The 27,451-nt window shown below is 63.1% G+C and overlaps 1 protein-coding gene across 2 annotated transcripts in view; it reads right to left on the reverse strand.

Annotated features, from left to right (window-relative positions):
* SBNO2 (strawberry notch homolog 2) overlaps positions 1–27,451 on the reverse strand; it is a 38,540-nt gene that overhangs the window by 4,761 nt on the left and 6,328 nt on the right. Inside the window, exons 2-19 of one of the 2 annotated variants that reach the window (XM_057311406.1) lie at positions 25,573–25,646; positions 24,879–24,990; positions 11,558–11,719; positions 9,450–9,533; positions 9,124–9,220; positions 8,572–8,726; positions 8,344–8,477; positions 8,159–8,249; positions 7,934–8,077; positions 5,710–5,827; positions 5,506–5,611; positions 5,003–5,156; positions 3,951–4,127; positions 3,316–3,413; positions 2,539–2,621; positions 1,285–1,476; positions 858–1,027; positions 153–284 (exon numbers count right to left, since the gene is read on the reverse strand). In XM_057311406.1, coding sequence (XP_057167389.1) covers positions 153–284; positions 858–1,027; positions 1,285–1,476; positions 2,539–2,621; positions 3,316–3,413; positions 3,951–4,127; positions 5,003–5,156; positions 5,506–5,611; positions 5,710–5,827; positions 7,934–8,077; positions 8,159–8,249; positions 8,344–8,477; positions 8,572–8,726; positions 9,124–9,220; positions 9,450–9,533; positions 11,558–11,719; positions 24,879–24,990; positions 25,573–25,646 — 2,283 coding nt within the window. Of the gene's footprint in view, positions 1–152; positions 285–857; positions 1,028–1,284; positions 1,477–2,538; positions 2,622–3,315; positions 3,414–3,950; positions 4,128–5,002; positions 5,157–5,505; positions 5,612–5,709; positions 5,828–7,933; positions 8,078–8,158; positions 8,250–8,343; positions 8,478–8,571; positions 8,727–9,123; positions 9,221–9,449; positions 9,534–11,557; positions 11,720–15,479; positions 15,737–24,878; positions 24,991–25,572; positions 25,647–27,451 lie in introns of those variants that run through there. The other variant, XM_026480871.4, reaches the window with a different exon arrangement.

A 27,451-nucleotide genomic window follows, 5' to 3' on the forward strand; every position in this document is an offset into this window, starting at 1 on the left:
TGCTCTCAGTCACAAACACACACACACGTGCAGTGCTCTGTGGTCCTGGGGCTGGGCCCCCAGGGTCTTCACAGGCTCCCCCCGACACTGGGGGGATACCTGTTGACAGCCTATTCCCTGGGTCCCCCAGGCTCCACCTCCACGGTCCCCACCTTCTCCCCACTCATGAAACGCTCCTTCTCCCTGAGGTTCACGTGGTCGATGGAGAGGCCTTGCTCTGCCCGAGACTCGAAGGCCACTGTCCCATCGGGCCTGGACACCACGCGGCCCTTCCTGCCTGTCATCTGGGGTTCGGGGAGAGGGAATGGCAGTCAGCTGGTGAGGCCATGAACCGGCTGGTCCCTGCCTGCCTGTTTCCCTGCCTCCCCACCTGTGCCCCTGGTGCTCCTGAGTGTGTGTGTTGGTGGGGCTGCGGACCCTGAGCCAGGACTCAGCCTCCGCCCCAGGGCCCCAGCTGCCCACGGGCAGACAGCAGGATTTTTACTCCACCCTACGTCTTCTATTGTGAAACAGCTGCCTGGGGCAAAAACAGACCTGGGTTGTCGTCACCACAGCACAACCCAGGAAAGGGTATGGTCGTGCAGGTGGGAGAACACGGGGACTCAAGAGCACCCTCAGAGGCCCAGGGGCACATGAGGGTGTGTGGGGAAGGTGGGTGCAGAGCTGGGCTGGGGAACAGGGAGATGGGCGTTCATGGCCGAGGGAGGAGAGTCCTCCGCCAGCTGCGCCAGCCTGTGGGCTGGACAATGGATGCCGGGCCTTGGGTCCTCCCCGCCCCAAGCCCACCTCACTGTGCTGGGTGGGGACTCGGAGTAGCCACCAGGGGGCCTCAGAGCCTGCATCCCCAAGGAGCTCACCTCAGCCACTCGCTCCGGGCCCCCAAGCTGGTCGATGAGCTCATCCAGAGTGTTGACAGGCAGCTCCCGGCCCAGCACCCGCACCTTGGCCAGCAGGTCCTGCTTTAGCCGCTCGACACGCTCCAGGACGCCGGGGCCGTGTGGGTCCCGCTGCAGGGGGCACAGGAGCCCTGCAGGGCCAGAGGGTCAGGGGGTACCAACCAGCCCACCTGCCCACAGCCCTGCTCACAGCAGTGGACAAGAAGGGGGTTCCTGGGGGATGGGGCACAGCCAGTGCACGGGAGGGGGAGGGGTCCAGAACGTTCTCCCTCATCCCAGACTGCTGGCATGAACCCGCTCTGCCTCTGACCAGCAGCACGGCCCTGACGGCTCTCTGAGCCCGTCTCCCCCATCTGTAAAGGGGCAAATGCTAGGCTTCGGGCCTCACCACGGTCATCGGCCGGTAGCCCGATGGCGTCCAAGATGACCACGTCGTCATCCAGCACGGACTCGGGGGAGGAGTGGAAGTCGCTGTCCAGGCCGGCGTCCGATTCTGTGCTGCTGTCGTCACTGATGCGGATCACGCCTGACGCCTCGCACGCCAGCCTGGGCGCCTTGGCCCCGCGGCCCCGCGGCCTCCCTGCACACGGAGAACCAGGCTCACTGAGGCCCGGCCCGCTCCTCCCTCCTGAGGGGCCTGGCTCACGGTGACTCCCCACGTGGGGAAGGGGGCCATCGGGGCCAGGTGCACGTGCGGGGACACTAGTGGCCCGTCCGGCTTTGGGCTGCTCTCCTAGGTCTTGCTGGGCCAGGGCATGGTGTCAAGGGACAGCTCTCACATCCCCATCCGGTTTCCTGACACTTCAGCTTATCCTCGGTCGGTGCTGGGGGAGGCCGCACGCCTGACCTCAGGGCAAGCCTGCGTGGGCTGGCCAGAGGACGTGTGCAGGTCCCAGGAGGATGGTGGTCCGGGCACCTTATGTGCTCTGCCACAGTCCGGGACGCCCCATAGGCCGGTCCCGGGAGGTGAGAGGGGGACTCTGTCCCCCAGGTCTGGCTGTGTGACCTCAGGTGAGTTGCCTGCCCTCACTTCCCACGATGAGCGGACGCTCAGCCTCCGCCGGAAGGAGGGTAACCTCCCCGTCCTGGGATGCTGCTCACGAGCTCCATTGCAGCCCAGGCAGCCGGCACGGTTCAGCCGCAGGGCTGGCTGCCGCCGAGGGTGAGTGAGGCTGTGCCCCAGAGTCTTAAGCTGCCCCCCCACCCCATCCCCATCTGAGGGTGATGCTGGAGGCCACGGGGTGCTGCTGCCCGAGGACGAGCTAAGCACACCACCCTGCAGCACCGGCTTCTTGTCTCTTGCTAACTTGGCAGCTGAGGAAAGGTTTGGGGCCCTGCTGGGATCCGTGTCTCCTAGGCACGCAGTGCAGCCTGGAGGCTGTTGCCCGCCCGGGTCTCTCTCTCAGGAAGCTGTGCTGAGCTGCCTCTGTGCCTGTCCCCCCCGGACAGATGGGGTAGGCGTCATGAGTCAGGCCTGCTGACAGACAGACACCCGCCTCCCCCCGAAGGCTATGCAGCAAGCAGCAGAGACGGACGGCTGCTCAGACAGGAGCCAGGCCAGGACAGAAACCTGGCAGCATCACAAGCCAGGCTGTGCGTGGGTCAGGGGTCAGGGGTCAGAGGCTGGTGGTGGGGGGCTTACGTTTTCTCTTACTGCCTGCGCCTCTCTCTCGCTTTCTTTTGGTTGAAGGAAAGTGCTTCTGAATGAGTGACAGAAAGACACCCCTGAAAACAAGAAGCAGAATTTATTCCCACTACAAGGAGGGTCATGCTGTCCAGCGGAAGACCCTGGGCCCATGTGGGGGCTAACTCTGCGGGGGGGGGCGCCCAGTGCCCAGGGTTCAGAGAGGGCAGGTGGGGGCAGGGAGGCAGTTGTGAGGACTGCAGGGGGGCGTGGAGGGTCCGGGGTCTGAAGGTCCGAGGCTGCAGGGGCGCAGTTTTACTGGGAAGGCCTGAGCATGGGGCAGGGGCCTGGGTGGGGCTCCCTCCTCCTAGCCATCAAGGGCTCAGGGCTCTGCCTGCCCAGGTGAACCACCTCTGATGGATGCTGGGCCCGGGAGGCCTTCCCTGCCCTGGGGGAGGGAGGCCTGCTGCTTCAGGGACCCCCCAACACGTATGCAGTCCCTGAAACAGTGCCATGCCCACTGTAAGGGGTGGGCACCTGAAAGCCTCGTGCTGAGATGCCGGGTCCCTCTGCCAGCACCCTCTGAGCCCTGGGGTCACCCATGGCCAATCTTTTCTGGTTTTGAAACTGGAACATGGCCAACAGTCGCTGGGGGCTGGGGCTGCTGTCTGAGCAGATGCACACCTAGGCTCCCACGGCTAGGGTCACAAGACACGGCTGTCACGTGGGGGGGCTGTGGGGTGGACCGTCCCAGGAGTGGCTGTACCACCAACCCTGGCTGTCAGCATCACTCACTCAGCAGCGGAGACGAAGCAGTCGAGCTGCCCATCCTTCTCGTCTAGCACCTCCCGGGTCCGAGCCTCGCCCGTGGACTGCAGCCCGATGACCACACACTTGCGGGGGTGGGGATGGGAAAGCAGGGGTGAGCTGGGCTCTGGGACCCCCAACAGCCATCCCTGGAGCGTGGCCCTAGAGGGCCCCAGGCTTCCAAGCCCAACCCCTGGTGGTCAGAAACCTGGAGTTGGCCTCAGTTTCTCTTTCTGCCCCTTCTGTCCAGCTGGCCACCAGGCCCCCAGCACACCCAGATCTACCCTAGAACTCCATATGGCAGTGGACAGCTGTCCTCGGCCCTCCTGAACCCTCTCCCTTATTCTCTGCCCTGGCTCCTGCCCAGTTCTTTCTGGGGACTCTCCAGTCCTGCCTGGACATGGAGAACCAGGGGCAAGACCATGCCTGTCACCTGCTTCAGGGGAGCTGGGCCAGGCAGGACCAGAACCTTCTGGGCCTCAGCATCACCACACCCTGTCCTCACAGGCTCAGCCCAGCCACACCAGGGTGCGGGGGTCCCGGTGGAACCGCGAAGCTCTGGAGAAGACGGGGCAGAGCGTCCCGGCAGGCCTGCAGGTCCAGCCGCCGCGTCCCTAGCTCACCTTGTCCCGGGCCAGCTCCTCCCGGGCCAGCTCCACCAGCCGGTGCACCTTGGCCGCAACGCAGAGATACTTGAAGAAACGCTGGTGGGCCGACCAGAACTGACCCCACAGGGACTTGCGAGACTCGAGGCCAATCCAGTCGGCTGCCTGCTGGAACACGCCCAGGGCCTCGGCCCACTGCAACGACATGCCCAGCTCAGGCTGCTGCTGCCGCTAAACGGCTCCCCCCAGGACCGCCAGCCCCCACCGGCTGGAATTCGCGGCCCGGGGTGGGGGGGTCAGAAGCTGAGCAACACAGAGGCACCGCCGAGAGACGTTCACAAACCGAACTGTGATACCGCGAAGCCGCGGTGACAGTGGCACAGTCACTGGGCACGGGAGCGGACGGTGCTTTCAGAAAGGGGCGGGGACACCTGCAGTGACCGCCATCTGCCAGCAGCCCCTGGGCCCTTGATACTACAGATGGGGCATCTCACCTGGGGCGCTGCTGCCCCAGGGACACGGGGCCACATCTGGGGACAACTGGAGCCTTCACAACGGGGGTGCTCGCAGCATCGAGGGGGTGGGACCAGGGCAGAGAATGACCAGTGGGGAGTGGGGAGATGGCCCTCCTTTGGTCTGAACTAAGAAAATCATCTACAGCACTGTCAGGGCTGACGCTCAGGGCTTGTCCCACGTAGGGAAACGGACAGTGACAACAAGGGAGCCCCCCCCACATGCAGGAATGGCAACAAAGAGGAGGCCAAGCCACAGGCACAGAGATGTGGACGCTGAAACCAGCCCCGAGCTCTGCGAACAACAAGCTCCCAACGTGGTGGGGAGGCTCGCTGGGGGCCTGCTTCCATGCCCACAGTATCCCCGCCATAGAGGAGCTCCCCACACGGTCACAACGCTGGTCTCCAGGCAGAGACCCGCCGCTGCTTCCTCCTTTCTGTAAACCGACAAATGCCCGTGCCCCTTTGAGGACAGATGCTGAAGGTGACGGGAGCATAACTCTGCAGGGAAGCGCACATGTGTCCGTGCCCCCAGAGACCCCTGGCCACCCAGCTTACCAGCAGGGCTGCGCGGTTGTAGACGCGCTCAAAGGCTGGGGCCAGCGGGATCTCCTCGATGCGGAAGGTGACGCCGGAGAAGCTGAGCTGGCGGGCGATGTACATACCGCTGACTTTCATATCCATCGCCACGATCTCCATGGCGCCCACGCCCCTGCGGACACACACAGGGCCACCCGGTCACAGGCTGGGTCCCACTCAGCAAGAGTGACTCTGGGAGGGGCCGACAGCAGGAGCTGAGGCTGAGGAAGGGCCAAGGGCACAGAGAGCAGAGGGAGCATGTGCAAAGGCCCCGTGGTCTTGATCTGCCCGAGCCGAGGAAGGGCGGGAGGGGCTCCTTCCCCGAGAGCGATGGCAAACACCAGGCAGAGAAGAGCGAGACGGCTCTGGTGTGGGCCAGGATGTGGGGCCGGCGGGCCGGACGTCAGGCCCTGGTGTGCGCGGAGCAGTGCCCTCTGCGGGTCCCTCGCCAGCCCCCGTCTTGGGCAGGGAAAGGCACCCACCTCTTCTCGATGGCGTGCAGAAACTCCTCGAAGGTCCGGAAGGGGGTGCCGTCGCCCCAGATGCCCAGGCGGCTCATGTAGATCATGTTCCGGGGCTCAGAGGCACCTGAGTGGGGGGCCGCCGTCAGCTGGCCAGGGCCTGGGGTGCAGCCCCAGAAATGACCCGAGGGCCAAATGCTGACCCCCCTCCCGCCGTGTGCCCACCTGTGGCGCTGGCGTAGACCACCCTGGCCAGGGGCAGCTTGTTCTGCAGGTCCAGGACAGCCTTGCCCATCTTCGTAGAGCTGGCATTCTTGGCTTTGTGGCACTCATCAAACACAATCTGGTGCGGGCAGGGTTAAGGACTGTTCCGGAAGGCAGGCAGCCCCAGAGGCCCTGGCCTGATGCCCCAGGGGGACCTCAGCAAGGTGCCTGGTGGCCTTCAGGGAGAGTGGGAAACAGCCTGTAGGCCCCCCACCACTGCTGACGGACACCTGACGTGTGACGGCTCGGTGAAGACATTAAGGAGTGCACCCCAATGAGCACAGAGAAACGGGGTCTCTAAGGAAGAGGGGCGGGCTGGGAGCAGGCAGGCATCCTGGCCGCAGCTGACCCCCAGGGGAGCTGGGGAGGTGCTGGGGCTCTGTGTCACTGCCCACGCACACTGAAGATCCCGAGCAAACAGACTATAGCATGGAGACAGAAGTGCGGGAAGCAGCTTCCCGGCAGGCGTACAGATCATGAACCTATTTTAAAAGCAAGGGGCGCGTCTGCACACATGTGTGCGCACATACGGATGGTGTGTGTGTCAAGTTCACGGGAGGATCTGCCAACACATGACTGAGAAGCAGGGGCGCAGAGGCGAGCACACAGCCCTCAGGCAGAGCGCTAGCAGGGAGGGGAGGGGGTGTGTTCCGCATGCTGTCATTTGCCCCAGGCCGGGTGAGAGGCCTCGGGTCCCTTCTGGCATGTGGGAGCTGTTCTGTGGGACAGCAAGGATCTGGCCACAAGTACACCGGTGGACTTGCCCATGCCAACATCCCTTTTCTGATCTGTGACTGGGACCAGGAGCGAGAGAGAATTTTGGAGAGTGCCGGGAGGCCTGGGGGGCAGTCACCCCACTTCCGGAACGGGCCCAGGAAAGTGAGAAGGGGTGATGGGGCATGCTGGCTGGGCCGGATCACTCAGAGCTGTTTATAACAGGGAGGCCGGAAACCACCGCCACGTCCTTGAGACAGGACACGGCGGCATGACACATGGTGACGACAAACATGCCTGGGCTCAGGCAGGAGAAAGGTGATGTGCCAAGGTACACACGGGACCACCTCTGGGGACAGGGCCCTGGAAGATGCCCCCAGAACCCTTCAGCAAGCACCACCAGCAGTGCAGAGACGGCCATGCACACCAAGGGGCAGGGTGCAGAAACCCCCAGGTGACGCTGTGGGCCTCCACCTGGCACCTCACTGCGGGGAGACTGAGGGGGTCTGCTCACAGAGTGTGTGATACACACACAGCGAATACCCGACCCACACCGGACTGTCCTGCTTGCGCTCACACTTTCTATAATGAAGTGCTCTACAGCTCTTCATGCAAGTTCCCAGAGACGAGGGAAACTAGAAACCCCTCCAATCCCAGGACTTTCTGTCAGAGAGGGCCTGCAGCACATACGGATACCAATACGGACCAACTGGTCTGCAGAGCCCCCACAGCTGCAGCAAATCGGCCTTTGGCCCAGCTGTCCTCTAGCTGCCCCAGCCTGGCCTGCCCACCCCCACCGAGCTCCCAACAAATGGAGGGGGAGCGGGGGAGGGAGAGGAGGGGGAGGAGGCGGAGAAGGCGCTCTCTACCCCATTCCTACAGCCACAGGCACCTTCCCGCCCTTGGGGTCCCTCTCCACGCTGTCACAACAAACACCGCCCCCACGCCTGTGGCCAGGGGTCCAGCTTGCTGGAGCCGGGAAGCCGAGCCAGACCGCAAGAGGACAACAGCGGTCAGGGAGGGCGAGCCTCCTGCCGGGAATTCCTCCAGCTACCGGGGTGAGGTCCCGGTATTCCAAGGCTCCTCCCCTCCCTTCGACCCCACTCCTTCTAGACCCCGCCCTCTCGCTGTCCCACCCTCCCGCCCGCCCCGCCCTCCTTTAAAACCCCCCATCCAGGCCCCACCCCCTCCTCCTGCCCCTTGTTCCCTTAGACCCCCGCCCCCTCCAGGCCCCACCCCTCCTCCGGCCCCTCCCTCCCTCCCTCCGACCCCACCCCCAGGGTCCTCGGGCAAGCGCTCCTCCTGCCCCACCCCTCCCTCCGGCCCCTCCCTCCCTCCTACACCCACCTCCAGGACCCCCCTCCAGACCCCACCCCTCCTCCTGCCCCTCGCTCCCTTCGACCCCCACCCCCTCCAGACCCCATCCCTCCAGCCCCGCCCCCCCCCAGCCTCCCCAGCAGAGCCAGGATACGACTCCGTCGAAGGCCTCCCCGCACCACTCCAGGATCTGGCGGATGCGCGTGCGGTGCTGCCCGCCGGCCTGGCTCTCCCCGATCAGGGCAGAGTAGGTGGCGAAGAGGACGCCCTCTGAGGTAGTGTTGTCGCCGTACTTGATCTGGGGGAGAGGGGCGGGCGTGGGGGCGCGGCCGGGCCGGTGCTCCGGGACCCCACCCGAGGAGGGGGTGACCCCACCCACCTTGCTCAGCGCGTGCACCGCGATGCCCAGGGCGTCGATGTCCCGCAGGTCGCGCTCTGCGTCATACTTGAGATCGTTGGAGACGCTGAACCTACGGGTGCGGGCTGGTGGGTGCCACGGCGCCCCCTCCCCTCCTTGCCCGCCTGCGTGGGGTGGGGGCATGGGGGTGGGGGGAGCGCACTCACCACAGGGACTTCTTCCGGCCCCGCAGGTAATTCTCCAGGATGATGCCGGCCACCGTGCGCCCCTTGCCGACGCCTGCGCCATCGCCGATGAGGAAGCCGGCCCGCTGCCCGCTGGGGAGCACGACCTCGTGTTGCTGCAGGCCAAGGGAGGGCGGTCAGGGCCTCGAGGGCCCCTCATGCAGGACAGGGCAGGACAGGACGTGGGCCAGATGGGAGACCCAAGGTCACCTGGCAGGCATAGGTGATGGCCTCTAGCTGCAGGGCAGACAGGACCCCACTGTCGGAAGCAGGCAGTGCAAGGGTGTAGGTGATGTCTGGCGGGGGGACACTGGACAGCGTACTGGTCTCCACCACACGGTCCGGATGCTGCTTCCCGATCTTGGCTGGAGAGGCATGGCCAGGGTCTCAGGGTTCGCTGCCAGGGTCTAGGACGGGCTGGGGGATACTCCCACAAGGCAGAGGGGTAGAGCAGGGTCCGGGGTAGGGGGCCCATCAGTGCTTTGCACAAAGGAACGGGGGGGGGGGGGCAGACCCATAAAACCCTGCTCAGGGAGGAAGGTGGGGGCTTACTTTTCATGGCATCCTCTGTGGTATCTCCAGTTTTGTGCCAAGTGGGGAGTACAGAACTGCCCCCACGGCCAGCCCACGGCCTGCCTTCGCCACTCCAGAATCCCGGGCACCGGCCCGCAACCCCCCAGCCCTGCCCCTGCCTGTGGCTGGAGCCCACTGAGGCTGTGCAGGCCGGGCAGGGCCTGCCAGGGGCTGGGGCAGCACACTCACACTTGGACGGCACGTAGTCGGCATAGGTCTCCGTGTGGCCCAGCTCCTCCCCCTCATCCTCCTCCGCATCGTCGTCCTCCTCGGGCTGACTCTGCGCCTGGAGTCGGTGCCAGTGCCGAGCTGTGGTCAGGGCTGCACGGCCCCGCCCTCCCAGCACGGCCAGCTCAGTGAAGGGGGGGGGGAGTGGCCCACCTGACCCCCAGTGTGGTGCCTCCCCAGGGATTTCCCCATCGCTAAAACGGGCAGACCCTGCTTCTAGACAGGTACCGCTGAGTGTCCCAGTCCCTGTAAGAGGCAGGCAGGGCTGGGGAGGAGGCCCAGCTTACCTGGTAGCTGACAAGAAGTGGGGTGCTGGAAAGGGAGGACACGGGGTCCTCAAGGCCTGTCCATGGCCCACTGGGCAGGAGCAGCTAGGGGGAGAGTGGACATGAGCCTGCAGGCAAGATGTGGGCAGGAAGTGCCCCTGTGGGCCCCTAGCCTGGCCTCCAAGGGGATTTTCACACTGTCCTCATTACCCCCAGCCCACGGCCAGCTGCTGCCTTCTTCCTGCTGCCCGGTGGCTGGTTCTTTTGGGCAATCAGCGACAACCCCCATCACACAGATAAACGTAGTTAGGACCTGAGTCTGGTCCCAGGGGACCAAGAACCTGGTGGACAAAGCCGGTGCCTGGTTGGGGGGAGTCCATCGGCAATAGGGCATGAGGCCCTCCTGGCGCCAGAACTCACGCAGCGTCCAGAGCCCACAGATGGTCCAGGACAGGAGACGCAAACCCTCTAGGACCATGTCACACCTGGCCCTCCACCTACCCACCGTCAGGGAGTGGTCGCCCTGAGACCGGGTGGGGTGACTGCTCTGCCCCAGGACACACAGTGAGGACACAGCAAGGTCCCGCCCAGATCTGTACAATTCCAAAACACACTTCCTCTTAAAATAAAAATCATGAAAGTAGTGTGGCCACCCTAAAAACCACGAATGTGAAAAACAAAATAGGAATGAAGAAATCCCTTCCAGACCCCGTCTCCTTTTGGACCCCCACCATCCCAAGAGCGGTGACTGTGAGTGCCAGGTGCTCATTGCTGAGCACACACGGAGCTCGAGTGTCCTTTAGTGTCTCGGGGGATGACAAGGGTCCCCAAGGGGTTTGGTTGTGTGATAAGCCACTTGATTTTTATGACTGCCGCTGTTTCCAAAGGTTAAGAACATGCCAAAGTTTTTTTGAAAAAGAAAACGGGATAAAGTGAGATACCAGGAGCCAGAAACCCATACTCAATTCCTTGTCCCCCCTTTTTTAACTAACAAAAACAAACAGCCTCAGGCCCGGGTTCCTGGAAGGCTGAGTCAGGGCTCCTGGTGGGCTGGCAAGCAGCAGGCTGTGGGCGTTGGGTTTCAGCCGCCCTCCCACTGTCCACTTCATGCCGCCTCTGCCTCACGTTCCCCACCAAGGAGCCTCCCCCAAGGAGCTGGTCGGAGGCCCTTCAGCCCAGACACGGGAAGGGGGCCTGGGTCGTCCACCATGGCTATAAAGGACAGGGACAGCACCAGGCTGCCCTGGGCACTTCCTGTCCTTCTGCCGGCCCCACGCTGGGCCCCAGGCCTCCCAGACCCACCTATTCTACCCTGCCTCAGAGGAGCCAAAAGGCACCGAGGAGCCTCAAGGTGGCTGGGCAGGCATCGTGTCCACCAGCGTGTGCCACCAGGCAGGGCTCCGTGGGCTCCACCCAGCTCTGGATGGAAGAGGCTCTCCCTTAGACACACGTGGCCCTCATCTGCGCTTCCAATGCTGCCTTTCAGAGCTTCGAACCAGGGTTCTGGCTCCCAAACGAAGGGGCTTCTCTCCCAGCAGAGAACCCTGGATGGGGCCTGGATGGGGCAGAGGCTCCCCAAGCCTGGCATTGGGCCCCGTCTCTGTCACCGACGCGCCTGCTGCCTGGTGCCATGAGCTGGAGTCTGGGCCTGGCACACCTGAGGACTCCTGTCTGGCTTCACGCCACCCACACTCCCCCATCAGAGTCCTGCGCGAGGAGCTTCATAGGCGCCAACCCAGCACTCTGGACTCCTGGGCTGCCACTACTCAAAGCCAGAAGCACCCCCACGCCCCCACAATGCCTTCAGACATTGCCCAGAATCACCCGAGTGAGAACCAGTGCTGGGAGCTGCTTTTTGCTCGTCTCCTGGTGAACCCCGTCTGCCCAGTAGAGGAGGGCGTGGACACAGCCACCGCAGCTGTGATGGGACCTTCCGTAGAAGAGGGGTGAGGAGCCTAGGCAGGAGCTTCCCTCCCCCACCCCCCGCCCCTGCATTTGCTGGGCCATGTAGAAAACATGAGGACCCCTGACCAACGACCTCACCGGTGTCTGAACAACCTGAATCTGCCCCAGCCTGTGCATGGGGCCCCGGGACAGCTGCCCGTGCAGAGGCCGCAGGGTGAGCTGACCTTGTCGTGAGCGGAGGGGCCGGTGCTCACATCCCAGATGGTGGGCACCTGGCTGAGGCTGTCGGCCGGCAGGAAGTCAGGTGTGTCTGCAATGTCTGAGAGGGAGTCCACGGACGAGGAGAAGATGGAGGCATTGGAGAGGTCGTCGAGGTACGCAGAGTCCTGAAAGATGGGCAGGTGAGAGGCAGCCGGTGCAGCTGGGGGACCCAGGCACACGATGGACACTCCTGCCGCGAGCAGGAGAGGCGCCCACACACGCTGCCCAGGGGACTGAGCCCACGACGCTCAGGGAGGGAACCAGACACAGAAGGCCACACAGCGTGTGAGTCCACGTGTGTGACACGTCCAGAACAGGCCCATCCACAGATGGGAAGCTGGAGAGGGTGGGGAGTGACGGCTGATGGGGACGGGGTTGCCTTTGGGGAGATGGAATGTTCAAGACTCAGGTGACACTGGAAGCATCTGACACCAATGCACAGATGTCAGGATACGGAGAGTCCCACACCTTCAAAGGGGGAGTATGCTGTACAGGTTACACACAGTTTAGAAATCTAAATTTAAAGAATATCAAATGCAATGCCAGGGATGTTCCCATGCTGCCCTCCCCCCACCCCGGGTCACAGACACTGAGCACCTGTGTGTACCAGGCTTGCACTGGACACCGGGGACACTCAGAGACCAGCCCTGAGGGCTCCTGAACCAGCAGGGAGTGAGCCCCCAGCCAGAGACCCCCACATACTGCCCTGCCAGGCTGTGGTGTCCATGCCACCCACCACCAGGAGAGGGCAGTAGGTGTCCGTTTTACAGACCGACCCCGCATGCCTGAAGCTGGGGAGGGGGCAGCCCCTTCCAAATCCCTGAGGCCCTGCAGGCCCAGATTAGGGGGTGGGGGGCACAGGCCGCAGCCGACTCCTTGTGGGAAGGGAGGCCCCACAGACGTTCCCAGATGCCTTTCCAGGCCAACCTCCATGGCAGAGGACCAGGTCACACTGACTCAGGTCAGTCAGTGGGGGCGTTTCATGAGCAGAGCAAGGGCCGGTGGGGTTGGATGAGGCCACTTGTAGGAGCAATGGAGAGCTGCCCTTCAGGAGTCCCCAGGCCCTGGCGCCCTTTATGTGTGTCAGCCTGTCAGGGCCATCAGAGGGCCAGGGCCAGCCGGGCTGAGATGCCAGTGGACTAACCACTGGGGGATGGTGAAGCAGACAGGCAGGGCTGGTGGGGGTTGGGGGGCGGGGGGTCTGGGACTCTGGGGAGGAAGGAGACATGTGGGCCTGGAGCCTGCCCCGAGGCACCTGGCTCGGGCCCCAAGAGCACAGGTGAGCTGGCTTCTGGGGATGGACGGCAGTATCCCCGCAGCCCCCAGGTCACTGAGAACAGGCCCCTGTCTTGGCCAGTGCTGGGACCTGCCCCACTGCGCCTGCGAGGGCTCCCGTCCCATCAATCTGTGTTGGAATCAGATTCCTATTCCTTGGTGGTGGTGACGGTGGTAGGTGTCTCCAGGTGATACCACCCAGCTTCCGGAGGGTCTGCTCAGACACCGGAGCACACACAGCCCCAGGACTGTCGTGCAGGGCCCTCTGAAGGGGTGGGCGGGGATGGGGCCGGCCTCCCCGACAGAGGCTGGTTGCAGGAGCTGCAGTCTGCAGCAGTCTACCTACTGGGTGGGCTTGGTCCCACAGCCAGGCTAGGACTCAGGGTTTGTGAAGGAAAGACGACCCTCGACCAAGTCAGCTGGTGTGAGGCTGCATGCCTTGACCAGATGCCTCCTGTCACCCCGACGTACCCTGGTGGCTGACGGCACATGGGAAGCCAGAGGGGCCACCACTCGCTCCTGCCCCCGGGCCGTGCCCAGCCAGGACCCACGGGAGGCAGACCCTGGCAGGACCTGACAGCCTGGGCAAGTCCGGGCGAGGAGGCAGAGTGTGGCTGGCAGGACTGGCTCAGGCAGGCAGTGGCCTGGGAAGGTTTATAAAAGTCCACACACGGGGATAGAGGCAGGAGGGAAACGCCAACCCCAGAGTGGGAAAAGGCACACCTTGACACTCCTTGGGATGCCCAGCACCCTCATGCAAGAGCCCAGCAGCTCTACAGGTCAGAGCAGCTGTCTATGGGACCAGGGGACGGGGGTGGGGGTTGAGGGGGCAGTGGAGGGTCTGACCCTGCTGACCATGAGGCCTGTTCTCTGCCCACCAGGACCTCTTGTGGACTCTGCCACATTCCGGGGCAGTGGGCTCAGGGGTGGGAAGGCGGGGCCACGGAAGCTGGCCACCTGGTCCCTGTGAAGCAACATAGAGCTTGGACCCCTGCAGGCTGCTGGGGTGGGGTCTGGGTACAGGTGGCCGGCTGTCTTTGCTAAAATCCCTCTGGAACCACATCTGAGAGTGGCCTTCCCAGAGGGCACCACTCAAGCCTGGTCAGAGAGACCACAGCCCCTGAGCCCATCAAGCTGGCAGCCCCAAGAGGCCCTGAGGGGTGGGCCTGCTTCCTGAAGCTGAAGCAGTCAGTCACAAGCAGCAGGGTAGGCAGTGGGGAGGAACCCTGACCAGGGCTGGAGAAGAGGAATGGCACCTGGCAAAAGGTGGCTGCTCAGGGGCCCCACCCCCGGTGGGGCTGCACACGGCGACCCCTTCCCACGAGGACAGCGTGCAGCCCGGCCAGCACTCCCGGCCAGGGGACCGGGGCCAGCGTCCGCAGGGAGGAACCGCGTGGGCAGCAGGGACCCCTGACGGGACGCACGCAGCCTGGGGACTTCCTGCGGGACCCCCGGCCAGTCCTCCTCCGACCGCGCAGGGCATCCACACAAGAACAGGGGACCGAGTGTCTCAGCCTGCAGGGGCCGAAGGAGAGTGACAACTGGAATCCCGTGGTGTGGGGATGGGGTCCTGGGACAGAGCGAGGATCTCTGGTGAATAACAGGTGTCAGTGCCCGCTCGTCGGCGGCGACAAACGCACTGTACTGACGCGAGGTGTGAACAGAGGGCCTGGGCGTGGGGCCCGAGGGAGTTCCGCGCTAGGCACTGACTGTGCACGCAACTGCAAAAGGGTATTTAAAAAGTGGGAGGGTTCTACCCACTTTGGGGATGCTGCCTCCACTAGATTCTTGGGTCGAAGGGAGGCAGGGCCTCACATGGGTCACCAGGGGTCCCTCCCAGCCCCACTCCCTGTACGGCCTGGGTGCAGGATAGGGCGAGAGCTGACCCCTCCCGCAAGTTGCTCACCTCCCCCTGGGTCAGGACCCAATGCCCAGCAGCCACCAACAGATCTCCAAGATGACCCAAACTCAAAATCACCCCCATGGACACCCTGCAAAGTGCCTCCTCAGACCCCAGGCCCCCACCTACTCAGTCAGCTACAACCCCTCAGCAGGGAGGGAGTGGGGTGGTCACCCTGACAGTTCCGGGGAACCAAGGAGGTCACGGGGTCACCTGCTGTGGTTACTGTCTCTCAGCAGGCAGAGACCTGGCTGGATCTGGTGGGGCTGCCAACAGTGCCCCCGACTCCAGAACAGACCAGGGGGACAGGACAGGATGGCCCCCACCCCAGACCCCACTCTGGGCCTCCCTTGGGGGACCTGCGGCTGCTCCGCACCACTGGAACCCCAGAAACGCCCTCTGGAGACAGGCTGTGTCCCGCTAGCCCCGGGTAGGGGCTGGACACCTTCCTGAATCCCTGGGGAGCCCGAGGAGGGACAGAGAGACGGGCCGTTCCTACCTGGCCGCTGAGAGCCCACGTCAGACCGCACTCTGCCAGCTCTGTCCCGGGCGCCCCAGAAACTGTCAAGGTCCGGGAAGGCGCTGGCCGCCGTGGGGGGCGCCCCCAGGCCAGTGCTCCGTGCCCCAGTCCCCGCGGCCCCGGCAGGCTCCGAGCCGGCGGGCAGGGGCGGGCCGCGGGGTGGGAGGGAGCGAGCCGCGCGGAGGGTTACCTTGTTGAGGGCCGCGAAGTGCAGCCAGAACTGCAGCTGGGACATGGCGCGGCCGCGGCGGGTCCCCTGGACGGCGGCAGGCGGCTCCCTCATGACCGCGGCCGCGCGGGCCGCTCAGCCCGGCCGCATTTGCATGTTGGTTTAGTCACCGCCAGCGCCTACTTCCCCTAAGGCGGCTGACTTTCAGGAAATGATGGCTGCCTGGGAAGTCAGGGTGATTACTGGCAGAGCGAGAATTCCTGTACTGGGCGGAATCTAGCCGCAGACCTCTCCGCGCTGGGCCCCCACCCGCCGGCGCGCACCCTGCCGGCCGGCGCCCACCGGCCGCCGCCCCTCCCAGCCCTGGCCTCGGTCTCCCCAGACTGCAGGTACGCCCGGTTCTGTCCCGCCGACTCGCCTGGCCAGGTGGGCCTGGCAGGGACCTGCTGCTGCTCCCGGGATGCCCACAGCAGTGAGGGGCACAAGCCCCCATGCCACAGGGAGAAGGGGAAGGTGCGGCGCGCCCCTTCGTGCCCCCTCCACGCAGCTCCCCAATTGGACCAGGGGCTTCACCAGCTGCCCCCAACCACCCTGGAGCCTGTCTCCAGGGCCTTGCTGGGCTCCCCCAGGGCCTCTGCTCATGCTATGGCCCCAGCTGGGGTGCCTCCCAGGCCCCCGTCCTGCTCCTTTTCTTGGAACCTTGCCAAGGGGTATGGCTGTCCTTGAAACCGTCATTCTCTCCTCTCCCTGTCGGCCCCTGCACCCCTCAGCCCCACACAAGAGTGGGACACAGGCAGGGCTGGCGGGCAGGGAAGTGCAAAGCCCTCAAGCACCTTGTGGGGTCAGAGACCTTGCACAAGTACCCCATGGTGTCCTGTCCCATGGGAAACAACAGCTGAGTGGCCAGGCCAGGCTCCCTGCATGTGCTCAGGGGTAAGGGTCACCTGCAGGGCTTTGGCTGGGTAGGGACCCCAGGCCGTGTGCCTTGTCAGGGACAGTGAGGGATCACAGGGTCCAATGCTACAGATGCAACAAGGCTGCCGTGGCCGCCCCATCCCGTGTGCACCTCAGAGCCTGCAGGCAGCACAACACCACCCCTGCCCCCTGCCTGGCCCCGGCGCTGCCTGTAGAAGGGAAAGTACCGGCAGCGGTAAGCCAGCACGACACTCAGCACCGTCGGGCGGCAGGGAAATGCAAACCAGAACCCGTGAGACACAACCCCACAGCCGCCAGGACGGCCGGACTCCAACACACAATGACAAGTGCTGGCGAGGACGTGGAGACGTCAGAACCGTCCACCACACTGGTGGGGACGTGACACGGAACAGTCTCTTCGAAAACAGTCACGCAGGTCCTCGAAAAGGTGCACACGGAGTCACAGGACGACCCTGCAATTCCACGGCTGGGTACGTGGCCGACAGACACGAAAACGCACGTCACACCAAACCCGCAAGTGGACGTCCACAGTGGCACCACTCACAGCAGCCAAAAGGTGGCGACAACCCCAGCGTCCGTCACAGGTGAATGTGGCCCATCCACGCACCAGAGCATCCCTCAGCCACAAACGGGGGCGCGGCGCCCACCCGCGCTGCCCCAGGGATGGACCCAAGCCCACGTTGCTCACGGAGGGAACCAGACACAGAAGGCCCCACGGCGTGGGAGTCCACATGTGTGACACATCCAGATCAGGCTCCTCCACGGACGGGAAGGGGGCTCGTGGGGGCTGGGGGCTGGGGAGGGGACTGCTGATGGGGACGGGGTTTTCTTTTGGAGGATGGAATCTTCTGGAACTGGAGAGAGCTGGTGGTTGCACAACCCTGCGAATTTACCTTAAAAAGGTGGATTGTATTTTATTTTTTATAACAGTTTTTATTCACTCACTTTTTTTTGTAAATAGTCTCTACACCCAACATGGGGCTCGAACTCAAGACCCCAATATCAAGAGTTGCACATTCTCCTAAGCCAGCCGGGTGCCCCAAAAGCATGGACTTCTAGGTATGTGGATTTTGACTCAGTTTTAAAACAATCACTAGGAACCAAACTAGAAAGATGCACAAAGTACATACACTGAGTTCTTATAATTAGATTGAACTGCCGTAAAGTCTGTCGAGTTTCCAGCACAGTTCCTGACCTTCCACTCTCTGTCCCCCAAATCTCAGCACCAGACAGTTGGCTGATGGACCAGCGTGGCCTTGAGGAGACAGGGAAGCCAGCACTCGCTGGGCACCTGGCCGCCCTGCCCCCCTGGTGGCCACAGGCTGTGGGTCTGCTACGTGCAGCCCCTCGACGGAGGCAGAGGGGCTAAGTGGGGATGGGCAGAGGTCCCAGTGAAAGTCAAACTTAGTGACCCAGGCACGAGCATGAGCAGGGCCTCCACCGAAGACATGACTGGCTCTGTCCCCGTCTGGCTGCCTCAGAGCTGTGGGGCTATCTGGCGGGGCCCCCTCTGGCCCCACGATGACCTTCTATCCTGTGGCCAGGCAGGTGCAGAGGGGCGGGCATGGCCCAGCTGCCCTGTGTTTCCCAAGAATCCCCAGTCTGTTCTGGGGCTCTCCCCTCCTTGCCTCCCCCACCTTGCGGGCCCTCACAGCAAGCCTGAGCACAGCGGGGCTTTGGGCCACCCACTTACGGTGAGGTGGGTGTGGACATGGGGCAGAAGGGTGGGCTGGGCACTGCAGGTTCCCCTCAGGCGCACCTCAATGCTGGGATGTTCCTGTTGAGGGGTGAATTATGTCCCCCCCCTCAAAGAGACACGTTCAGGTCCTGCCGCCCGGGCACCTGTGAATGGGACCTTATTTGGATACAGGAGCTTTGCAAATACATCAGTTCAGGTGAGGTTGTACAGGAGGGAGTGATGCCATCAGTGACTGCTGTCCTCCTAAGAGGGGAATCTGGACGCAGACGCACGGGGAGGCAGCCACGTGCCACGGAGGCAGGCACTGGAGCGATGCGGCCACACACCGAGGGACACCTGGAGCCCCAGGAGCTGGGAGAGGTAGGAAGGACCCTCCCCAGAGCCTGCAGAGGGAGCGTGGCCCCGCCGCACGTGGATCTGGGACGCCTGGACCCAGCCCATGAGGGCATGCTCTCTGCAGTTCTACGTCACCCTCTGTGGTGCTTTGTGGAGGCGGCCCCAGCTCACACGGCCCCTAAGAGACTGCTCTGTTAGCCCACTGCTGTGGGGACAACTGACCCTGAGCACCCTGTGGTGTTGCCGTCGCGCGGGGCTGGACCCCGGCCCAGGGCTTTCTGCAGGGCCACTCTTCAAGAACCTGGCCTCCCAGCCCCTCCCTCACTTCCTCGTCCCCTGGCTCCTGGGAGTCCCAGCCTCTGTGTAGCGACCCTCTGGAGACACCCACGCTCCTGCTCCCACAGGGTCTGTGGCCCTCAGGGGGCTCCCTGCCATGGCGCTCAGCACAGACCACGGAGCTGGAGGTGGGTTCTTGGCCGCGGCTCAGTGTGAACCAGGGGCTTCCTAAGAGAAGAAACGTCTTGCTCGCTCTTTCTGCCAGTGCCAGTAACTACTGGGGGCCTGCTGGTGGGGGTGTGCTGGGACCTCTGATCCCTGCTGAAATCCATTTGCAGAGCAGTCGATGCTGCCCGCCCCTCAGTGGAGAGCTGCTGAGAGTTTGCAAAGCACTTTTCTGAGCGGTGACCTCATCCTGGCTTCCCAGAAGCCCCAGGCTGGCAGACGGAAAGTGTCCTTACTGGGTGGATGTAGGACCCACCCGAGATGCCTGCCCCACTGACTGCATGAGGGGGCTCGGTGAGGAGAGAGATGCCCTCCCCCAGAGTCTGGCCAGGATGTTAGGGGTCCAGGTGGACTTGGGGGAGGGGTCAGCACCCACTCCCAGGGAACATAAGTGCCAGGCAGCAGTGAGGGAGGGCAGAGTGACCACACCCACAACCAGGACCCCAGAAATACCAGGGTGGGGAGAATGCAGGGGAGGGCCTGGAGGCATGAGGCCTTGGGAGGGGTGGTCTGCAATGCTGAGTCCTTCACCCCCCGCCCTGACCTCAATATGTCCCCAAATATCCCCCCCAATCAGATTCACCCAATCTGGAACACAGCTCCCCACAAAAGCCTGTTCGTGGATATTCATAGCAGCAAATTCACAATCACCAAAATCCACACTGTGGGAACCACCCAGATGCCAACCAGCTGAAGGGCAGAAACACATAGCGCATCCCCCATGCACGGGAGCGTCTCGCAGCCGTGAGCAGGACCAAGGTGCCCACACGCACTGCCCCGGGGATGGACCGTGAGCCCCCGACGCTCAGGGACGGAACCAGACACAGAAGGCCCCGTGGCGTGTGAGTCCACGTGTGTGACACGTCCAGAACAGGCTCCTCCATGGACGGGAAGGGGGCTCGCGGGGGCCGGGGGCTGGGGGGAAGGTGGGGAGTGACGGCTGTTGGATATGGGGTTTCCTTTTGGGGCGATGGAACATTCTGGCATTACACATAGGTGAATTTGCTAAAAGTCACTGAATTGTATGATACGCAAATCACATCTTAAATCCAAAGCAAGGAACGAAAGAAGAGCCATGCGCTCACACCCAGGGGTGGGAGGCCCCACATGGGGCCCTCGACTAACGGGGGCACCAACGAGAGTCGTAGAACCTGAGTGGCTCTGTGCCAACCACAGTCAGAAGAGGCCCTTGGGGGGCGCCTGGGTGGCTCAGTCGTTAAGCATCTGCCTTCGGCTCAGGGCATGATCCTGGTATCCTGGGATCGAGCCCCACATCGGGCTCCTCTGCTGAGAGCCTGCTTCTCCCTCTCCCACTCCCCCTGCTTGTGTTCCCTCTCTCACTGGCTGTCTCTCTCTCTGTCAAATAAATAAATAAAATCTAAAAAAAAAGAAAACAGAAAAACAAAGAAGAGGCCCTTGGGAATGAAGCATGAGAGACTATGGACTCTGAGAAACAAACTGAGGGCTTCAGAGGGGATGGAGGTTGGGGAAGAGGATAGGCTGGAGATGAGTAGTAAGGAGGGCACGTGTTGCATGGTGCACTGGGTGTTATACGCAGCTAATGAATCATCGAACTTTACATCAAAAACCACGGATGTACTGTATGATGACTAACATAATATAATAAAAAAACATTAAAAAAATAAAAGAAGAAGAGGCCCTTCCTTGGGGGAGCAGGTGGTGTGAAGGCCAAGGTGGGGTCTTCACGAACGGGGCCTGGGCCATCCCTGATGGCTACGAGGGGCACACAGCGAGACAAACACTCCCAGCAGCCGACCTACACAGAAACAGTGAACAGCACAGCACCTGACTGCGGCCCACCTGGTCACAGACGAATGACCGGTAAGCAAAGGGCCGGCCGGCTCTCCCTACGGAAGACCTCCAGCTGATCAACAGAGGGGCAGGGACAAATCGGCTAGACAGCCGCCACAGCGCTGGTCAGGGCAGGCCACGCCCACCAGTGCATGAGGAGATCCGTCCCCACCACGAGGGGCCAGGGTCCCAAACAGCCTAGACGCACCCCTCCCCAGGGGAATGTAGCAGCAACCTGACCACAGACGGGGGAGGGAGCCGGCGGTCCGCACTGAGACACATGGGGGGGGGGGCGCACAGGTGACGCCCGAGGAGGATGCAGCATCCCCCCTGTGGGACCCCTGCCAAGAACACAGAACCCCTTCAAGGTGCGAGGGCCTGGGCCAGCCCACACTGGGGACCTGCTCCCTACAGGGGCCTCAGTGCTCCAGCCCGGGCACTCTGGTCTGGTCACGAGTGTTGTGCCAGGGCTACCGGCTGCATCGTGATGATGGACCACGGTTCTATCAGACAATAATGTGCCAGGAAACCGGGTCAAATGGGTGACGGTGTTTGAGGAGAGTTGGTACTGTTTTTGCAAACCCTCCGTAGACTTGAAGTACCGTAAAATTTGTCACAAAAACCTTCAAACATACAGAAAAGAGTATCAGACCTGAAATTTTTAGATAACCCCTGGGTGCATGTGCCCTTCCATCCTGGAACTGGGTCCCTGGGTTCTGGGCCACTGCAGTGGGGTCCGGGTGTGACCGCCAGGACCACCCAGGGGGCACAGCGGCCTCAGAGTAAGGACTGACCTTGACCTTCTGCACTCCGGGGAGCAGGGTCCTGCAGGAGGTAGGCCCCACTCGGGGAAGCTATAAAACGGAACCCCAGGGCACTTGGCTGACTCGTCGGTAGAGCATGTGACTCTTAATCTCGGGGTTGTGAGTTCAAGCCCCACTTTGAGTGTAGAGTTTACTTAAAAATAAAATAAAAATTAAAACAAAAAAACCCCAGGGACCCCGTACAGAGGCATGGTCAACCTGCCACCAACGGTCCAGGGTCTGGGTTGGCTCCTGTGGGGAACCAAGGGAGGGATCCAGTCCCCTAGTGTTCAGTGATTCAGCCCTAGTCATAACACAAGGAACAAAGGCACTCAGACAGTGAAGCTGGAGCCAAGACCAGGCATAGGCCTGGGAACCTGGTCCGAATGCCCTCCCTGGAGAGATGGGGAGGGATGCTGACCCCAAGGAACTGCTCCGTGCCCCAAAGGAAACTGGGAGAGAAGCCTTCTCTTGCAGGCAAAAAGAGTCACACAGCTCATCTCCTTTCTCTTTTTGCTTTGGCTGCCAGGAAACTCAGGGCTCAGGTTTAGTTAGCAAGAGATATGTTAAGGCCTGTAGGTTTATGTTTACTGCTGGCTGCAGCCCAGCTCCCATTCCCTCTGATTTAGAGCACCGTGGGGAACATTTCTAGAGTGCCCCATGGGCCACCCGGGCCTTCACATGGCGCATCAGTCTCCTGCTGCTACTGTAATGAGCTATCACAAACCTCACAGCTTAAAACAGCACACATTTATTACCTTATGGTCCTGGAAATCAGAGTTCCAAAATGGAGAGCTATGTTCCTCCAGGACCCCAGGGAGACCCGGCTCCTGCCTCTTTCTGGCCCGCGGCCCCTCTTCCATCCTCACCGCCAGCAGCGCAGGGTCTGCCCGTCTCTGGGACTCCTACCCTCTACCTCCCTCTCGTGAGGACCTTGTGAGGACGCCGGGCCCCCCGGGAACCCAGGGTCGCCCCCACCTCGGGGCCTTGACAGGGTCCCCTCGGGGACACCTCCCAGGTCCTGGGACCAGGACAGGGACATCTTCAAGGATATCGCTTTGCCGGTCGTCATGGTGATGGCATTTGGTCAATCAGGAGCAGAAGGTGTGTGGTGGGTCCACTGGCTGAGACTCAGCTTGGTCTGGCCCCCTTCCTGGCAGGGCCCACAGGCCCAGGGGTCATGAGGGAGGTAGAGGAGACTAACAGGGCCTCAGGACCCTTCACCCGGAGCTGAACTCCAGTCTCACGTCTGTCTAATCCCACACTTAGCACCAGGGTGAGATTTTGTTTGAAGAAGGTTCTGCTGCTTTAGAAGAAAGATCCAGGTCCCAGCTGCCCCCCAGCAGGGTGGGCCACTGCCGTGTTCAGCAGGGGCTCAGCAGGTATCTGTAGACTGGATGCGGCCGACCCGCACCACGGAGCAACGACTGGCAGCTCCCGCCATACGTGGTGAGACACGGATGCGGCGGCACCAAGGGTGGGTTGAAGGAACCGCCCTGGTTCTGGGCAGTCAGGAGAAGCAGCATAAGCCGAGCGCATGAAAGAGAGCCAGGGGAGTGGGGACGGGTGGGCGGCCCCCAGGGCTGGGGCTTCTGCGCCCGCGAGCCTCAGCTTCCTCGCCTGTAGAGCAGGTGACACCCCAGCAGGGGAGACGGCATCACGAGGTGCCGAGTGTGGATGTGGGGCTGTGTCTGGGGCCCGTACGGAGGAGTTCAATCAGAGCTCAGAGCCAGGCACAGCAGGCTCAGGGAGGGTCTCGGACCGTGGACCATCGGCTGCACCCTGTTGTGGAGACCAGGGGCTTTCCAGGCTGGGCGACAGCAGCCGCCAAACCAGAGCGGCCAGCGTCTCCTTGTGCATCAGCGGCGGGCGGGAGAAACCAAGTACGCCCGGAAAGGCTGGTGCGCCACTGCCACAGGGACCTCCCATCCCTCTCCCACTGACACCTCCCCCTGGGAGAGTCGGGGGCCAGCTGAGCCCGCCGTGCTCCCATGTCCTCCAGGCCCAGCCAAGCCGCTTCCTGGGTGGCCACACAGGGTCCGAGATGGAGAGGGAGGGTCTGAACGACACACACGCACGCCCCCGTGGTCCTGCAGGGCAGACATGCCAGGTGAAGGCTTCCCGGGCCGCACTCCCCGGGAGGCTGCAGGGAAGGCCCTTCCTGCCTCTCGCGGCTCCTGGCATCCCTGCCTATGGCTGCCGGGCTCCGTCTCTGCCGCCGCTGTCCTGGGCTCTCCCCTCTGTGTCTTCCGTCTCTTACAAGGACCCACTGGGTTTAGGGCCATCCTGCTCCATGAGCTCCTCATCCCCAGCTTTAACTAAGCGAGACCCTGATTCCAAAGAGGGTCCCTTTCTTGGTGGACTTGGTTCCAGGTCCCCGCCCGGTGCTGCGTGGACACCGGCCAGGCTCCCTGAGGAGGGAGCCACTCTGAACTGACCTTGTCTGGGTCCAGCGGATTCCTACTGGCGGGTCTGAGCTGCATCCTCCCAGACGGCCACCTGGCTGGCCCCACAAGCCCCTGCCCCCACTCTACAGGGGAAACCGAGGCTCAGGGGAGCCGAGCCCCCGGGGCTGTCCAAGCTGGGCGGTTCCCAAACTGTGTGCTGGGGTACCCCAGCTGCGGCGAAACCACTGGCGCCAAGTACTGCACACTTCCGGGGGGGCTCAACACCGCCAGGCGGCTGCCAGCCCCGGCTCAGATCCCACTTGGGCTCCTTCCCACAAATCACCTCTTTGCGGCGCCTGGTTTTCAGGGCCTGCCGTGAGGAGATGCATGCCATTGGACACTTGCCGGAGAGGGTCCACCTGACTCCCCCCAAAAATGAAACCGCACGGATCTCCTCCTTCGGTTTGGGTGGGCTACACTCTTCTAACGGCCGCTGTTCGGGGACATAAACGCCAACGATGGTGTTTGCACCGGATGGAACATCGCTCTGGCACGGGGAACACAGCGGACCCTTGCTGAGACACTAAGCACCCAGACGGAGCAAGCACGGGGGCCTCTGCCCAGGAGAGGAAGGCTCTACGGTTTGGGAAAGCGATCCAGCGCTCCAAGATGCCGCCCCACAACCCAAGCCTGGGGCGTGAGCGGCGAGCTGACAGGGATGCGGCCTCCCGCCCAGCTCTCTCGCTGCGGGGAAGCCGCTGCCGCAGACCCGTGCAGGTACAGCTGCGATCTGGGAGCTCTCGGGCCGGGTGGGGGCCGAGGGGGCATCGGGTCTTCCCAAGTACAGACCACAGCTCCACCACAGCCCGGCCAAGGCCGCCAGTGCGAGGCAGGGGCCCCCTGCCCACATGGGGCTCGAAGGATGACTGTGGCTCGAGGTCCCTACCTGAGGAAAGTCGCCTGTCTTTGGCAGGAAGCTAGAGGTGGCGGTGGGAGGTCCGTAGCTGGGGTCCGCGCAGGGCTGGCTGGCGATGAAGGAGGTGGGGCTCATGAACTGGCTGCAGGACGACCAGGAAGAAGGGCAACCGTCAGGGTAGGAGCAGGAAACACCCACCCAAGGATGAGCTCTGGCATCTGGGACACAGCTCAGTGCAGAGGCCTGCGTGCCCGCGTCCGAGGACATAGTGCCCTGTAGACACCGCAAGGCGCCAGCTCCGTGTGCCGCTGGGCCTCTCCGCAGTCTGTTCCTTGGCGTGGTTCTTGTCCTGCTCCCCCCAGCAGGCTCCTACTTACTCTTCAAAATCCCGCTGGCCATTGCCCTCTGCAGGAAAGTGCCCTCCCAGCTCCTTCGCCCACAACGTTCTCACCCCCTGCGCGGTGAGCACCCACAGGGGCCTTTGCACTTTTCCCTGGTGGGCTCTTTCTAAGATGGGCCACAGCTGGTCAGTCTCAGCTGCCTCCACGTGGCCAGGGCCCAGCCCACCACCCCCTGAGCAGGATGCTGAAGCCCTCCTCGCCCCGAGCTCTACTTTTGTTTCTGCAGGGACCGTGGAGCCGCAAAAGCCCTTGAGAGCACGGCGGCCGAGGGGCAGGGCGGGGCGGGGCGGGGCGAGCTCGGACCAGAGGCCAGAGGGACTTACTGGCTGTCGCTGGAGAAGGCTGGGTACGGTGTGGGCGAGAAGGCGCTCCACCACGGGTAATGCAGCATGGCGTTCTGAAACAGAGCCAGAGTGTCAGAGGGCGCACACTGGGGTGGGGCTCAGTCAGCGAGCAGGAATGAGGACTCTGCTGGCACGGCTAGAGTAGAAACTTCAGCCCATGGTCTCCCTGCTGGGTTGCCTGGGAGCAAGTTCACAGCTCCGTGCCTCAGTTTGCCCATCCGCACGGGAGAGCCCACCGAGGGGACTGCGGTGAAGACGGAGGAACCCAGCAGTACATGTGAAGGGCTCAGGCCAGGGCCTGGCTCGCCAAGAGGCTCAGGCCCCACCAGACACCCATCTGCGGGCAGGACAGGATGGGGGGGGTATGCCCCACCTCCAGACCCGGAGTGCCCCCAGCATCTCTGGAGGGCCTGGGGAGCCCAGACTGCTGGTCCACCCAAGGGTCTGACCTGGGAGCCCCCATTCCACACAGGACCCAGGTGTCCTAGAGGGCCAGGGACCCTGCCTGGAGGCTCCCCCACTTCCAGAAAGCAGAGGGTGGGACTGGGGCACCTCCTGGTCCAGGCCCGAGGGAGGTCTGTGTGGCAAAGAAGACTTCTCAGGGGGGTTCCGATTAGCACCATCGACCAGCCCCTCCCAGGGTGATGAGAGCCTGGCCTTCTCAGAACTCCCTCAGGCCAAGCTGGTTTGGCCCAAGAGTGCAGCGAGGTAGGGGCTCTGGGGAGCCTGCTTGGAGAAACATCAGTGGAGGGCTGGGACGGTGGACACCATGCCCCCTGCATGACAGGCTTGTCCCACCCTGAGGCACAGGCCTGCCAAGCAGGGGTCCCTTCCCTAACCCACACCGTGGCCTGTGTGGGAGCACGTCAGGGAGGTCCCTGGCCAGCGCTGAGGAGAGGCCTGTTGGCTGCGGTCACTGTCCCCACTTGTCCTAGCAGGCTCTGGCAGAAGGAAGACCAGCAGCCTTCCCGCTGGTCCACCAAAGTCCTGCTCCTCAGTAAGGCCGCCGGAAGCAATTCCCCAGCCACCATTTCCTCCCTCTCTGCAGGACTCCTGAACGGAGAGCTGGCCCAGAACCAGCACAGATGGCTGGGAGAGACGAGGCGCCCTTCCCCGGCGCCTGTGTCTGGGGGGTGGGGGGGGAGCCGGCCCTGACTTCCCATCACTGCGCGCTCCCTCACCCCGACCCCGGCAGGGCTGGCCAGCCCCAGAGCACCAAAACGTGGGAAGGAAAGGGAGACACGGGCAGTAAAGGGGTCCCGCCTGCTCTTCCAGTCGCACAGGCTGCAAAGTAACAATATCAGAGCAGAGCGGCGTGGGGGTGGGGGGGCAGCAAAGGGCCCTCCCCCATAGGAAGGTTGGTGGCATGAGCACTTACCAGGAGTAACTGTGGAAGCCTCTGGAAGGCCCCCCTCCAGGGCAGCAGGGTGAGGTCACCCTAGGGCCCCAGTCTAGTGTCACCTCTCCCCTCCGGCCCCATGCAAGGAGAGGAACCCAGGGCCGCCTGGCCAGCTCAGTCCGTGCAGCGTGCGACTCTTGGTCTCAGGGTTGTAGGTTCAAGGCCCACGCTGGGTATGGAGAGTACTTAAAAATAAAGTCTTTGAGAAGAAAGGAGAGAACTCCAACTCGAGAGAGGGAAGTGAGCTTCCCAGGGCCAAGGCATTCCCAGAACGTCTCATGAACTAGTATAAACCAGGCACCGTGGGCCATGCTGGGCACGCAGCAGGCAGAGCCAGCCTTGAGGGGGCTCCCAGGCTGGGGGGGGGGGCGTTGTGGGGGGGACACCTCACTCACCCCACCTTTCCTGCTCTGGCCAACCCCCAGGTCTGCGAGGACCATACACCTCACCTGGGAAGCC

This window comes from Ursus arctos, unplaced genomic scaffold (genome assembly GCF_023065955.2).
Source record: "Ursus arctos isolate Adak ecotype North America unplaced genomic scaffold, UrsArc2.0 scaffold_14, whole genome shotgun sequence".
Classification (NCBI taxonomy): Eukaryota; Metazoa; Chordata; class Mammalia; order Carnivora; family Ursidae; genus Ursus; species Ursus arctos.